This window comes from Alternaria postmessia (genome assembly GCF_024291825.1).
Source record: "Alternaria postmessia strain BMP 2775 chromosome Unknown scaffold_40, whole genome shotgun sequence".
Taxonomy (NCBI): domain Eukaryota; kingdom Fungi; phylum Ascomycota; class Dothideomycetes; order Pleosporales; family Pleosporaceae; genus Alternaria; species Alternaria postmessia.
This window is the reverse complement of record NW_026260113.1, coordinates 220,113-234,575: the sequence shown is the minus strand read 5'-3', so window position 1 is coordinate 234,575 and position 14,463 is coordinate 220,113. Positions and strand designations below refer to the sequence as shown.

At 52.6% G+C, this 14,463-nt stretch overlaps 4 protein-coding genes across 4 annotated transcripts; 2 read left to right on the top strand and 2 right to left on the bottom strand.

Annotated features, from left to right (window-relative positions):
• Positions 1 to 320: 320 nt before the first annotated feature.
• Positions 321 to 3,398, bottom strand: J4E82_006705 (uncharacterized protein; the record flags this gene model as incomplete). The annotated part of the gene is made up of 1 exon (XM_051732960.1): positions 321 to 3,398. One exon carries the CDS (start codon positions 3,396 to 3,398, stop codon positions 321 to 323), a length of 3,078 nt encoding a protein of 1,025 aa, XP_051587353.1.
• Positions 3,399 to 5,507: 2,109 nt separating this feature from the next.
• Positions 5,508 to 6,967, top strand: J4E82_006704 (uncharacterized protein; the record flags this gene model as incomplete). The annotated part of the gene is made up of 3 exons (XM_051732959.1): positions 5,508 to 5,898; positions 5,954 to 6,242; positions 6,289 to 6,967. The coding sequence occupies 3 exons, from the start codon at positions 5,508 to 5,510 to the stop codon at positions 6,965 to 6,967; spliced, it is 1,359 nt and encodes a 452-aa protein (XP_051587352.1).
• Positions 6,968 to 8,317: 1,350 nt separating this feature from the next.
• Positions 8,318 to 9,626, top strand: J4E82_006703 (uncharacterized protein; the record flags this gene model as incomplete). Its single annotated transcript, XM_051732958.1, has 2 exons — positions 8,318 to 8,441; positions 8,509 to 9,626. 2 exons carry the CDS (start codon positions 8,318 to 8,320, stop codon positions 9,624 to 9,626), a joined length of 1,242 nt encoding a protein of 413 aa, XP_051587351.1.
• A 755-nt stretch (positions 9,627 to 10,381) lies between these two features.
• ARG4 (argininosuccinate lyase) lies at positions 10,382 to 14,405 on the bottom strand (the record flags this gene model as incomplete). Its single annotated transcript, XM_051732957.1, has 7 exons — positions 10,382 to 10,489; positions 10,542 to 11,759; positions 11,824 to 11,970; positions 12,019 to 12,204; positions 12,447 to 12,457; positions 12,508 to 14,016; positions 14,066 to 14,405. 7 exons carry the CDS (start codon positions 14,403 to 14,405, stop codon positions 10,382 to 10,384), a joined length of 3,519 nt encoding a protein of 1,172 aa, XP_051587350.1.
• Positions 14,406 to 14,463: the final 58 nt, after the last annotated feature.

Here is a 14,463-nt window from a genome sequence, read left to right as displayed (position 1 = left end):
CGATTCATAGATTTCACGTGGAGGGGCCAGTGCTGAGTAATTGATATCAGTAAGTATTAGCTAGGACTATCGAGTCTAGGTATATATATATATATATTTATACAAGAATGCCATCCAGTGGGTGAGTATTACCAGTGAACTCAATCATGTCGCCGACAAGGGAAGCCACTTTTTCTTATATGTAACAAAGGTGATAGACATGAGAGGGCGCTGTATCATTCATGCGCAAAAGACCAAACGCTATGCGAAATTCCAGCAATCTGGAGATGTTCATGCAACACAAGGAAAAATCGTCGCTAGAATCCAAAACGGGTGGAGCCTCAACTCAACCAGTTCTGCCATTGGCACCGGCAGCCGCCAGTCCCACCGTCGATGGATCCGCTGACACTTCCTTGTCCCTGCGTGCCTTTGACAAGGTTGCCTCCGAACCCGCGGTCTTCAAACTGAAATGACTTCTTCGATTCTTCGTCTTTGATCGACCCATCGTCCTCCATCTCGTAGCAATAGAGGTTCTTTTTCGCTGGATCGCCGCCGTGACGGTCGATGGTGACGGTGACTGGGTACGGAAAGGTGCCTGGCCGCTTGAATACGTTCGAGTTGTCCGAAGCTGAACGCTGCAACAGTGTCTTGCTTTCTTTGCTGCGAGTCCAGATCTGCACCAGAAAACGTGTCTGTGAGTATGTACACCTCAGTTTGGCAGCGTCCTTTGTACTTCCTCCGTCGACATCTGCAGGGTTGCCGCCACGGTTGGTGCCGTTGATTTGCTTCAAGAAGATTGAACGGTCGAAATAGTTGTAGAAGCCATAGTGCTCATCATCTTTACCGCGATTGTATAATCGTAGTGGCTGCGCAGATGGAAAAGGCAACAAGTTTGCAGGCGCAGCAGTTCCATCAGAAGCCAACATCGGTGGTGGGATCACTGCAGTGATGTTCGTTGGGTCGCTCGCATCGGCACGCTTCGTCATTCGCGACACGCTAACGGTGGGATCCTGTATGCTGATGAACAAGCCAGTGTCTTCGCCCTCAAAGGGTGCGGAATTTCCGTCTGTAGTTTGTCCTAGGAAACTCATATCGGTAGTTGATGGAGGCGCGGGAGAGGGCGAAGCTGCAGCACGTGCATGCAACAATGACCGAACAAAGGCACCGGCTGAGACTGGATTCATGGCTCTCTTTACGCGTTGAGACTTTGGTAGTTCAGCTGAACTTCCGTTTTCGAAGGTGATTTCGACTTTGAAGTTCGGCTGGTCGGGTTTGTTGGGCGCGACGGACTGCTGAAGTTCTTTCGGCAGCGCACAGCTCCACAACGTAGTTGGTGCAACACAACCACTCTCTTCCTCTACTGCCTCGGGTTGAGCGATGGTCAAGATACCGGTAGGTATGGGAGGGTAGTCTGTGAGGTTGAGCCACTGGCTACCGACGTCTGCGCTGGGTTGAGTCGGCGTTGGCTTGTTGTCATTGTTGTCGTTTCCCCTCCTTGTAAGTACTACAACTACGGGGATGATGATTGCCAGTAGTATGAGAAAGATCAGACAACAACAGCAACTCCAGAAACAGATACCTCTTTTCTTTTTCTTCCCCTTCTCAGCACCCTGGGGTTTTGAGCTTCTTTTCTTTCCGAACGGCCAAATACTCATCATATCGCAGACTTTGCGGTGCTTCTTTCCCCCTTTGAGGTTGGGAGAAGAAGCTTGTGAGCTGGAACGGCTGACGTTATCGTAGCTCCAGTGCGAGCTTTTTTGGGCGAACTTGGGTGGCGGAGCAAATACCGGCAAGCTCTGCTGCGAGGTGTTGGCATTTGTGGGTGGAGACGCTCCGCTCTTAACTTGCGGTGCTGGCGCTGACGTGTGCATATGCTGTGAAGGTGGTGGATAATTAGCGCGAACGGAGTAGCTGTCCGCAATTGGCCGCCTATCTTGCAACTCAATGTTGACGTTGATCTGTCGTGGCTCTTCGACCTGACGAGGCATCAAGACGGTTCCAATAGCCGCTGTACCCACAACTGGGGAAGCCGACATGGTAGAAAGAGGGGATGTGATGCCGCGATGAGGGTCAGATGCTGGTTCTGGAGTTGGGTGGAACACCACCTTTTCTGAATCTCTCTGTGATGAAACACTGGAAACTGTAACCGCTGTGTTATCTGGACCTTTGGAAAGAGGGATCGACTCTTCTCTCTTGCGTGTACCATATTGGAGAGGTACTATCGGCACATCCGGTGTTCTATCGCCATCACGCCCGGGTTCGGTCCACGTCGACGATTTCGGTGTCATGACGAACGGGGTGGTAATGACATTCCACCATCCTTGTGATCGCCGTGGAGTGGGCACCATGGAAGTATCGATAGCCAAAGAGTTCTCCACAGTCCTCTCTCTTAGAGGTGTCTCATCCTCTTCGAAGACAGTACTGGTGGACATGATACGATCCTTCCTTTTAGAGTCATCGTCTTCCTCAAAGGCAGTCCCTGCTGAATCTAGGGTGTCGTTCCTGGCGTGACCAACCGCTCCTTGTGTATCTCTGGCAGTATCGGCGCCTGGTGCCTGTGACATACCAGCAGGTAAAGCCGGAACTGGAGGAACGTTGGAGTTCGCAAAGGTCGATTGGTAACGAGAGTAGATGCTGGGCGTGTAATCGGATTCTGTAAAGGGCGTATCTGGAGACCAAACCGACTTTACTGCTGCAGGAGTGATAATAATACTTGGGGTTACAAGAGTAGAGTCACTGCCAGCACGATGCCGACTGGCTTGAAGCGTACTAAAGTCGGAGATGCTGTCAGTCGGGACGGATATTCCAATTGGTATGCGTCGGTCCCAAGGCGAAATCTCCTGCCACGATTTGCTCCCTGGGGTCATGGAAATAGCGGTGTCAGCTTCGCTCCGGTCGATGCTAGGCTTCTTCCGATGTGTAGTGTCTGGTTGAGGTGTACCTTTGGTGATACCCAAGCCCTTGTTCCTGGTCGAAGACCGTCCTAAACCGAACCACGGCGACCTCCGAACAGACCCGGAGCCTCTCTCTGCTCCATGTGGAAACACCTGATGAGGTTCGGTGCCTCTATGCCTTGTGAAACTCGTATCAACAGTGATGCCAGGTTTCGCCGGCCTTCCCAGAAGCTCTCGCCTCCGACTTTTTTGCCTCGAGACGCGTCCTGTGAAGGATCGCGAGTTCTGTCTTGAAGTTACTCGCTGTGAGTCAACGTGGGTCTCGGTGTCGAAGGTTGATCTGTCCAGGTTCCGACTTTCCTCAAAGCCGTCATTGAAGTGTACCGATATCTGTTCGTCTGAATCGGTATGCGGGTCGTGTGCGTATGCTTCGCCATCCGTTTGGTATGCGGTATTAAATGTTGATCTCGAAAACGACGTAAGTGGTGGCTGCTGGCCGTACATGTCTCTCCTAGTGTAATTCATGGTTGACCTTGTCCGTCCGTGTCTTCCGTCCGTGGGCTACCAAGATTGAAGCAGGTGGGGGGACGACACAGCTGTGTCTTCAAAGAAGATCGCCGCGATAATGAATTGTCTCGATATAGGCCTAGTGCTGAAACTGAGACAGTTATGTGGCGGTGCTATTGTTCGTGCTATTGTGTAGATGTGTTGCGGGGCCCGAAATGTATTACGTGACCATAGAAAAACAAAATGAGGAAAACGGCATAAAGCAACAAAGAGAACGGAAAAAGAGAGTGATGAAGAGGTACAGAGGACGGTAAAGGCGGATCAAAAGGAGAATGGTGAGGCTCTTGGTCGGACACGCGACCCCAGATCTTTACATGGCCGTCGATGGCCCTGCCGCCTACCAGGCAAACCACTGCCATACCGCATAGTGCATAGCTCCTTCACCTAGACTTTTTACTCTAGCCTCTAATCTGCCAGAACCGCCGGCCACGAATGGATGAGTCAAAGCGTGCTGGTCGCAACAGGCCTTGTCAACGGGTCCCGAGTGAAGGTGATTGGAGCCACCAGGTGGATCTGCTTCATATCGAGCGCCATGATTCCAGGCTTGAGGCTCAGTAACCGCCCTGGATTCGCTGGGCTGGAAATGTACAACACTATGCAAGATCTGAGACGCTCCAGAGGCATAGCTGGATGTCGTGTCTAGTGAATGCTGAGGTGAGCCAGTCAGAGGAGAGGACGACGTAACTCAAGCGCCAGATCAATCAGGGCGGCCACCAACCGTTGGACGAGAAAGGCGCCGCCAAGATGGCGCTAGCTAGCCGTCAGTGCGGTCTGTATGCGCCGACCATTCCCCTGTCTACTCTTTGGTGGAAGGTTGTATAAATGTCGTTGGAATGCCCTTCCTGATCCCATGAGAAGGGAGTCAGTGGTGGCAAGGGCAAACTCACGGAGATTGAGTCAAAGGTGTTTGGCCAAACAGCTGTTTGGTGTTTTGAGTTCCATGTACCACCACTTTGTAGAAGCTGACCTGTAATCACTCACAAAGGCTCTGAGTTGCGCACACTCAGACAGTATAGCATGTAGTGACGTGCTTGTGTCTCTGCGATGTCTATGGCCAGGCGGCCATTGATTGCTCAAGGGTGTACAGTCTGGTCCGCCGAAGCTGCGACCACGCGTTCGCATCTATCCTATTAAGATATCCATAGACATGCAACCACACTGCAATCTGCCTGTAGTAGCTGAGGAACATCAGAAGCTGCATCTGGAGCTGGTAGGCGTACAATAACAACAACAACTCATGACCGCCGTTATTAAAGTCATCCGTATACCTGCTAGCGATGTCGGTTCAGCCATCCGAATACGAAGTATTAATATCACCACACGATGCCACGGCTGTCTATCAGCGCCATGCGCTGTCGTCCAGCCCCCATTGAGCGTCACAAACTCGTACATGGAGCATTCAATACGATAGTGGAATAGTTCGGGGTGAAGGCGAATCAGCATGAAAGTGCGGGCAAGACAGGGTGGAGATGTGAGCCAGCACTAGTTCCACTCCTTTTGGGTCCATGCCAAGCAGCGAACCTGAAGACCCAAATTGGTTTATCGCCAGCTCCTTTCCGACAACGAAGCCTTGACGAGCTGTAGTAGTATATCGTTTCCAGACTCTCGTTTTGCCCACAGCCAATTGAAGAGACGCGGTTTCGACGTTCCACGGCATCCTCCCCGACGCTCCCTTGCGCCCCCAGTGCAACCGCCTTGCTCCTGCCGTTCGAGGACTTGGGTACCATCCGCCAGCTGTCCTCAGTAATATCAGAGCTACCGTCGAACCACGTCGGCAACTGCAGCTGACCGTCTTATCGCCGCGAGCCACCCGCCGGCCTCCTTCCTTTTAATCCACGCGGCCCGTTGCACGCCGACAAAGTCACGCTGGCTTCCCAATCCTCCTTCTCCGCTTCCGCTGGCCAACGCAGGAGGCGCTCCTCCGCTGCACGGCAACTGCCGCCGAACAATATCAATCTTCCGGATAGTGCAGAGTCGCGAAGCAGGCTAGGCACAACCAGCGGTCTTCACGGCCGCTCGCTGGGCGAAGCCTTACCCTCAATTCCTGGCACCCCGGGCGCCTTCGAAATGTCAAGATCGCCTTCCCCACAGCCTGGGGGGTGGTCGAGTCCGGGCCTGAATGCTCCAGACTACAATGGCGGGCGCACCAGTCCATATGCGAATGGCTCTTCTTCACACAATGTCACCTGGGCATCCGCTCAAGCGCGGAGTGCTGAGGTCAAGGGATATCCCGCCTTCACCCCGAGAAACCAAGGTTTCTTTGGCAAGCACTTTCGCAGGATATCCACAAGCCTGCCCTTCAACCACGGCGACAAGGAGAAGCTAGGTCGCGGACGGCCCCAAAACAAAGTCATGCGCTTCCTGAATGCCATAGCCTGGACAGTATGGCGTCTGCGGAAGCGAGTCGCGTTGGTCTTGTTCGTTGTATTCTTCTTCATTTTCTACAATTCAAACACACGTAAGTTGTTATGCTCTCTGATTCCTCGTATGGCAACGGGTATTGACGACTGTAGCCTTACGTCGCATGTACAGACGGTCCGCATGGTTCGGCGGCGGCAGCAAATATGTCGTCATACTCGCAGCGAACCAAGGTGGAGGTGTTATGGAATGGAAGGGCCCCCGCGAGTGGGCCATCGAACGTGACAGTGTCAAGAACAAGAAGAAGTACACCAAGAACTGGGGCTACGAATTGGAAATTGTCGACATGAGCACCAAGAAGCGTTATGCGCACGAATGGAGAGAAAGCTGGGAGAAGGTTGACACCATTCGCAACGCTATGCGGAAATACCCACATGCTGAATGGTAAGTGTTCGGTGCATATCATGTCCGCAAAGCTAACGTGCGTCAGGTTCTGGTGGCTTGACACAAACACCTTCATCATGGAGCCGACCTACTCTCTCCAAAAGCACGTCTTCAAACAACTACAAGACGTGACATATCGCGACATCAACGTATACAATCCCCTCAACATCACACATCCTCTGACCGACGAATACCTCGACCCCGAAACACGCTCGCCCGTGGGAGATGGCAAGGTCGACTCTGTCAACATGTTGCTACCTCAGGACTGTGGTGGTTTCAACTTGGGCTCCTTCATGGTCAAACGAAGCGTGTGGACCGACAGACTGCTTGACATCTGGTGGGATCCTGTTGGCTACGAACAAAAGCACATGGAGTGGGAGCACAAAGAGCAGGATGCTTTTGAATACATGTACCAGAACCAGCCCTGGATTAGGCCCCATGTTGCCTTCATTCAGCAGCGCCAGATTATGAGTTTCCCACCAGGCGCGTGTGGCGAGAACGGCGACAACCCCGACATTCACTACCAAGAACAAGATCGTGACTTTTTGGTCAACATGGCTGGCTGCGAGTGGGGTCGCGACTGCTGGGCTGAGATGTACAAGTACCGCCAACTCAGCAACCACCTGAACCGTACACCTTGGGAGAAATTCAAGGACGGTATTTCAGACTTTTTCAAGAGTAGGACTAAGAAAGACGAGAAGAAGGATGAGAAGAAGAAGAACTAGGGCATTCATGAACTAAGGGGAGGCATGGTTTGGATGAACTGGAACGTATTTCTGACATATTTTGGATATCCTATAAGCTTGCGGTTCGGCTTATGATTTTGTTATAATACCCGCACGCATAGAGGGGGATGTACCGCAACGTGAGGTGGCATGATTTCTGCATGGATCGGAGTCGGTGTTCTGTGCCTGTACCATACGAAATTGACTTTCGGTGAGCTGGTATCGAGACGGACGATGTGCTTGCATTTTTATTCGTAGGAGTACTACTATTGTTGCAAGGTCCCCCCAGTTGTCTACACTAAGCATGTGAGATACTACAGACTTTAGTGGCAGTCTGCATGATCAAGAAGAGGCAGATCAAGCCGATGGTGGTGAGCCAGGATGTAAGGTATCTGGGGATGCGGTATCTCTTGTAAAAGGCCCATGTTCCCTTTCCATCCCCACCAAGAACGAGAAGAACAAAACATACGTGGCGCAGCTCGACTCGCTTGACATGCTGGATAATGACGTGATAGATGGCGTGTTGTAAACAAGCCTCGAGGTAAGTGGAGTAATACTGTATCTGAACGAGCATTCGTATGATCCTGCGTCGTACGGATAGACAATGGTACGCGACCATGTCTTGCAGACGGCAGACCACAAGGTAGATAAGCTCAGAAGATACATGCGCATGTCTTGTACAAGGGCAGGTGAGCACGTCTAGACTCGCCAGCCTCAGACAGAAAGGGAGTGAGCGAGGCCTGATTCGTCCATTTCCCACACCTATCGCCAATGGTCATACGCCAGCGAGCACACGGGACACGGGGCCAGGAACGAACATTCGTCTACTTTCCTCATCTGCAACCCCGAGACAGCCTTCTTACACCGACTTGTCTGTCTTCCTCTTCCATCTCTCGCTTTCGGTCGTGTTCCTTCGTACCCCGCCCAGCGCGACAACCCCGATCTGCGCTTCTCTCCCTTCCCCAGAAACGTCATCACGCCTAGACCCTGGCCGTGCGCAAGTTGGGGAGCCAGTCTACATAGCGTCAGCTCGCTCGCGGCCTTAGTCTTATCTCCAACTGCGACTCGCAGTGACCCAGCGACAGGATCGGGTCGGCTTTCAGTTCCACTTCCTGTTTCTGGGCGCCGATAAGCTGTTTCAGAGCTGCGCTGGTCTTTCTTGCTTCCATCAGGATTCTTCAGCATCGCCAGTCCAAACAAAGAACCGAAGTCGGAACGGCCCTTGGGCTCCACTTGAGCGCATACTCCCCACGTCCGGTCAACCTAGGGTCCGAAGATATAAGGACTATCGCCGAAGGTCCAAGATTGCAGCGCTCTTGTTACGACTCGAGTTTCTGAGGTCAGGGTGCGATGCATGATCATCGTCCACCGCGAGCAGGCAGACAAACTATAGGAGCCGAAGATACGCACCATCAGGACCAAGCCATGCCTCCGTCGCGCCATATCGCTTCGTCCTCGAGGCAGCGCTCAGAAGGTATGATCCATCCCGTTTTCTACCCACATGCATCTGTCTATTGAGTATGAGCTTACGTGGCTTACAGAGTCATGGATCGATCTTGCATCGGCGCCTTCCTCAACCTCCCTATCGTCTGCGACCGACGAGATCATCACAACAGGACTCACGGTACAGCACGACTCCAACGCGCACAGGCGGCAGAACAGACGCTCACGAGGTGGCGGTCAGTTCTCCATAGGAACTGGGCACAGGGTCACAGCAGGAGGCAATAGTAGCCAGGAGGAGTATGAAGAGAGTGAAAGCGAGTCGGATAGGGTCATGACATCTTCCAACGAAGCCATCGGCCCATCACCCCTGAGACATCCACAGTCTGTTGCGTCTTCAGAGACTATGTCTGAGAGGGAGGACGACGACGACGATGAGAATGCGACGGCTGTCAACTATCCTCGTTCCTCGAGGCGAGAGTTTCAGCCACGACCGAACGCTTTCTCCCACCCGAATAACCAACAAGCCATCCGATCGCAGTCTGGCACTTTGTACACGCCTCGCAGGAACGTGAGGCCAGCAGGACAACGACAGCACTCGTACCCACAGCACCATCCTTATAATGCCATCGCCCCCAATTATCAGCCCGATCATGACGAGGCCCTCCGTGCTAGCCTGTCTACTTTGCTCTCCGCTGCCGCTGCTGTGCGAGGTCTCCCGAAGCCGGGTCAACCACGCACGAACCCTCCCTCATCCACTCGGGTTGATCCGAACTCCCTCCGCATGGTCCCAGAATCTGTAGCGCTGGGCAACATATCCGAGGAGACGGCATCATCTCCATGCAGTACTAGCAGCAGTCCTTCAGAGAAGCCCAAGCGCAAAGTGAGTCCGCCGGTAGCTGGTGTGCGTAGCAGTAGCAAAGACCGCCGCATTGCCAAGAAAGCACGCAAGACAAGCCCGATGATGATCGAGGAGATCAGTCCGACCCTGCTTACCTGGGTTGTTAGCGCTGGCGTCGTGGTCCTTGTCAGTGCCATCGGCTTCTCGGCTGGTTATGTCGTGGGCAAGGAGGCAGGCCATGCTGAGGCTATGGGTCAGATCGGTGCAGCAGGTTCCGAGGCCGGACGCTGTGGTAAAGAAGCAGCTGCAGGCATCAAAGGCACTGGCCTAGGTCTGCGGAAGCTACGATGGGGTTCTGGAGCGGGCATTCGCGTCTAAACAACTTACGATGACAACGGTCACGATGATATGCATAGTTTTTGGCGAACACGAATTTGCAAGTATTGGGGCGTTATATCTCATTGCATATTGATATCACCCGGCATGGCGTTGGTTTGGCGCTGCTCGGTCTGAACTTTACTATATTTCGGGGTCGTGGCTACGACGCCTTGGAAAGTGATAGGTTAGTTGGTGCTATTGAACGCACATGTAATGTAGCAGTCATGTTAGTCTGCTAGGTACAGACGCATATATAGACTCAATCAATCCGTTTATTCTTGTAGTATGGTATCATCGTTGATCTGAGGTCGAGTACTCCATCCACACTCTGGAAGACGATGCTGGAGAAAGGTTCCCAGTAGAGTATCAATCGTCTGCGAGATAAGAACGAGCTTTGATAAGAGCGCGAAGGACTATCCAACGGCGCGACACTTTCACAACACATAATAAGACACAACATTTGCAAGCGCCAGCGGGATAGAGTAGAACTATACGTATACTTGAGTACCTAGCCACATGAGCGGTAAACTTTTCAAGCAAACTGAAAGTAAAAGGAAGTGACCCTACTCCGCTGACCTACCGATACAGTTGGTCATGAGCTGGAAACGCTATACACATGAGAACATAATCTTCATCCTGATCCTTCCTTTCCTAGATCTTGACCCGACCTGACCCTACATTTGGGTATATCTCCTGTAATGAATACTTCTTTTCTCGGCAAGATACCGAACCCTATCCCAATAGATCACACTCGTCTACAATGGCCGACCGCCAACGAAGTCGCTCCATGACCTGACTTCACTGGGGATACCTTCCTTCTTGGGCAGCTTCTCGCTCATACATTGGGCGAACAGAACGGCAGTCTACGTTGACGTTAGCTTTTCAAATCATTGACGACGGGTTTCGTCGACTCACCTTGGGCTCCATGAATAGCGGTACACCAAAGTCGACTGCGTTCCTCCTCATTACGTAGTCCTCGTCGAACAGACCGCTCGCCCTGTACTTGGCCAAGTTGAAGCAGCCACGGATGTCGTTCTTCTCGAACACCTCACGGAGTTTCCTCTTGTCATCCTTGGGGAACTCAATGACCTCAACACTAATACCTTCGGTGTTCTTCTCCAGAAGTTCCTTTACGTCCTTGTTGGCAGCAAGGAATCTGTAGCCCAGTGCGTGTACGTACTTGGCGATCTGAATAAGAGAGTTTGAGTGGAGCGAACCAGGTGTGACATCACCACCGAAAAGAAGACCCTCACCAGGCTGGGGAAGGCGGAAGTTCATCTGTGACTGCGCGGAAGCCCAGTAGGCCTCAACGAGGTCCTTACCGAAGCAGGCCATTTCACCAGTGGATGACATCTCAACGCCAAGGTAGGGGTCAGCACCCGCCAGCCTGGTCCAGGAGAATTGGGGAACCTTGGTGGCGAGGTAGTTCCTCTCGACGCTCATAAGGTCAGTTGGTTCGGGCACGTCGCGACCAACGAGGGCCTTAGTGGCAACTTCAATGAAGTTGGTACCAAGGACCTTGCTGACGAAGGGGAAGGATCGAGAGGCACGTAGGTTGCACTCAATGACCTTGAGGTTGGGCTCAGAGCCCTCAACCTCCTCCTTGATGATCTGCATGTTGAAGGGGCCAGTGATGTTCCAAGCCTTGGCGACCTTGTCCGCGATCTCCTTGACACGCTCTTGGATGCGCTTGTCGAGGTTGACAGGAGGAAGCACCAAGGTCGCGTCTCCGGAGTGAACACCGGCGTTCTCGACGTGCTCACTGACAGCGTGGACAAGAACGTTTCCGTTGGAAGCAACAGCGTCGCAGTCGATCTCTTGGGCGCCGTCGATGAACTGAGTGATGACGACTGGGTGGTCGGGCGAGACGTTGGAAGCAGCAAGAAGCTTCTCCTTCAACTCATCCTCACCGCGGATGACAGTCATGGCAGCGCCTGACAGGACATACGATGGGCGAACAAGAACTGGGTAGCCAACAGAGTTTGCGAACTTCTTCGCATCCTCGTATGAGGTAAGCTCCTTCCAGGCGGGCTGGTCAACACCGATTGAATCCAAGATAGAAGAGAACTTGTGGCGATCTTCGGCCTTGTCAATATCGTGAGGGTCCGTTCCCAAGACTTTAGCCTTGCCAGACTACAGTTGTGGAGATGCGAAGTTAGTGTATGTTTCACATGCATTTCGTACAGTCATAACTCACCTCCTGAAGCTTGAGAGCAATGTTCTGGGGGAGTTGACCACCAACAGAAACAACAACTCCGCTGGCAGTCTCCAGCTCGTAGATATCCATGACACGCTCGTAGCTGAGCTCCTCGAAGTACAGCTTGTCGGCAACGTCGAAGTCAGTCTGAACACATGTTAGTCAAGGTTCAATGGAGGCATTGATGTTGCTTACAGAGTATGTCTCGGGGTTGTAGTTGATCATGACAGTCTTCTTTCCGAGGGCGTTGAGGGAGCGGGTAGCGTTGACAGCACACCAATCGAATTCGACTGAGCTGCCAATCCTGTACACACCAGAACCAAGCACAAGTATGCCATGGTCGTCGAATGTGACGTCGTGGGATGAGGCGTTGTAGGTGGTCTAAGACTATATGTTAGCGACTACAAGGGAGCGAAAAGAGATTGCCACAATGACAATACAAGGTCATGGAGGTTGTCGCAGGTCTCGGGATTTTGAATCTTAATTCCGCGAGAGCTCTCCGGCCTCGCAGAACCACCGCAAAGAATAATATGGCAGCATCAACTGGACGGTGACCAAAGTCGGTGCTGGTGATTGTAGTAAAGGAAATGGTGGGGGAAAAGAAAAAAAGATGATGTACTTACGTAGAGGTAGTCTGTGAAATGTTAGCAAAACTCATCAATGAAGGGAAGGGCATAATCTTACTAGTATCGGCAGGGAACTCAGCGGCCAGAGTGTCGATTTTTTTCACCCAAGGCTTGATACCAAAGCTCTTCCTGCGTGCGCGGACCTCGTCCTCAGTGCTGTTGACAGCCTTGGCGATCTGCTTGTCAGAGAAACCGAGCTTCTTGGCCTTGAGGATAATCTCCTTCTTGAGTCCGAACAAGCTGCCTATCTCCTCAAGCTCATGTGTGAGATCGACGATGTTCTGAAGCTTGTGCAAGAACCACTTGTCAATCTTAGTAAGGTCATGGACCCTGTCGACAGTGTAGCCTTCGTGGAACAGCGCCTGACCAACGGCAAGCCATCGGCGATCGGTGGGGTTCTTGAGTTCCTCGTCAAGGTTCTCTCCGTACTTCTCGCCCTGGAACCCAAGGTACTTGGGGTCGACTTGACGGCAAGCCTTCTGGAATGACTCCTCGAATGTGCGACCGATAGCCATAACCTCGCCGACTGACTTCATGGAACTGCCGATGTCGCGCTTGACGTTCTGGAACTTGCTAAGATCCCATCGAGGCATCTTGGTGACGACGTAATCCAAAGAGGGTTCAAAGTTTGCAGTGGTGGTCTTAGTGACGGCGTTGGGCAGCTCGGGGAGGGTGTGTCCGAGACCGATCTTTGCTGCAGTGTACGCCAGAGGGTATCCAGTTGCCTTGGATGCCAATGCAGATGAACGAGAGAGACGGGCGTTGACTTCGATGACCCTGTAGTCGAGGCCATCAGGCTGTAGGCAGTATTGCACATTGCACTCGCCAACGACTCCCAAATGACGGACGATCTTGATGGACGCAGACCGGAGCATGTGGTATTCCTCGTCGCTGAATGTCTGACTTGGCGAGACAACGATACTGTCACCAGTGTGTACACCAAGAGGATCGAAGTTCTCCATGTTGCAGACTGTGATGCAGTTATCGCTGGCGTCACGGACGACCTCATACTCGGCCTCCTTCCAGCCCTTGAGAGACTTCTCAACCAAGATTTGAGGTGACAGTGTGAGCGAACGGGCTGACAGATTCTTCAGCTCCTCCGGGTTGTTTGCGAAACCCGAACCGAGACCACCGAGCGCATACGCGGCGCGAACGATGATAGGGTATCCGACCTTCTCGGCCGCGTCGAGTGCTTCGTCGACAGTGGAAACAGCAATCGACTTGGCGATGGGAATATTGATCTCATCAAGAGCGCGCGCAAAGAGATCACGGTCCTCACTGGTCTTCAGAGTCTGAACGCTAGTTCCGAGCACCTTGACACCATACTTCTCGAAAATGCCCTTGGCATCCATTTGTACACCCAAGTTCAGCGCAGTCTGTCCACCGAAGCTGAGGAAAATGCCATCAGGCTTCTCCTTCTGAATGACATATTCGGCGTATTCGGGTGTTACAGGCAGGTAGTAAATTTCGTCGGCGAGCACGTGGGACGTTTGGATGGTAGCAATATTGGGGTTGAGAAGGACGGATTTGACGCCAGCTTCCTTGAGGGCCTTGAGTGCTTGTGAACCTGATGAATCGTGAGTATGGCACAAATTTACATGGGCACGAGTGCTTACCTGAGTAGTCAAACTCTCCGGCTTGACCAATGCTGAGACCACCACTACCAATGACTAGGACTTTCTTGACGTCAACAAGGTCCTGCGCGCCGGAAATGACGCCGCTCTTCAGGTATGCCTCTGCATTGGGTGCGGTCTGTGTCTTGTTAAATGCGGACGCGACCTTTGTGAATGCCCGCAGCTGTCGGAGAGCGGCAGGTGACTCAGTGCTGGAGCGGAGCGAAGTCAACGGCCGAGCACTTCGGGTTGTGAAACTTCGAGAGTATGTGGAAGGTGCAATAGAGCGAGTATGACCTGTAAGGGAAGGTACGCGACGTGCTAGACGCCCGCAGAGAGCCATTTGCAGGCAGTCAAGCAATTGGAGAGCGTCGAGCGCGACAAAAGATGGAGATGGAGGA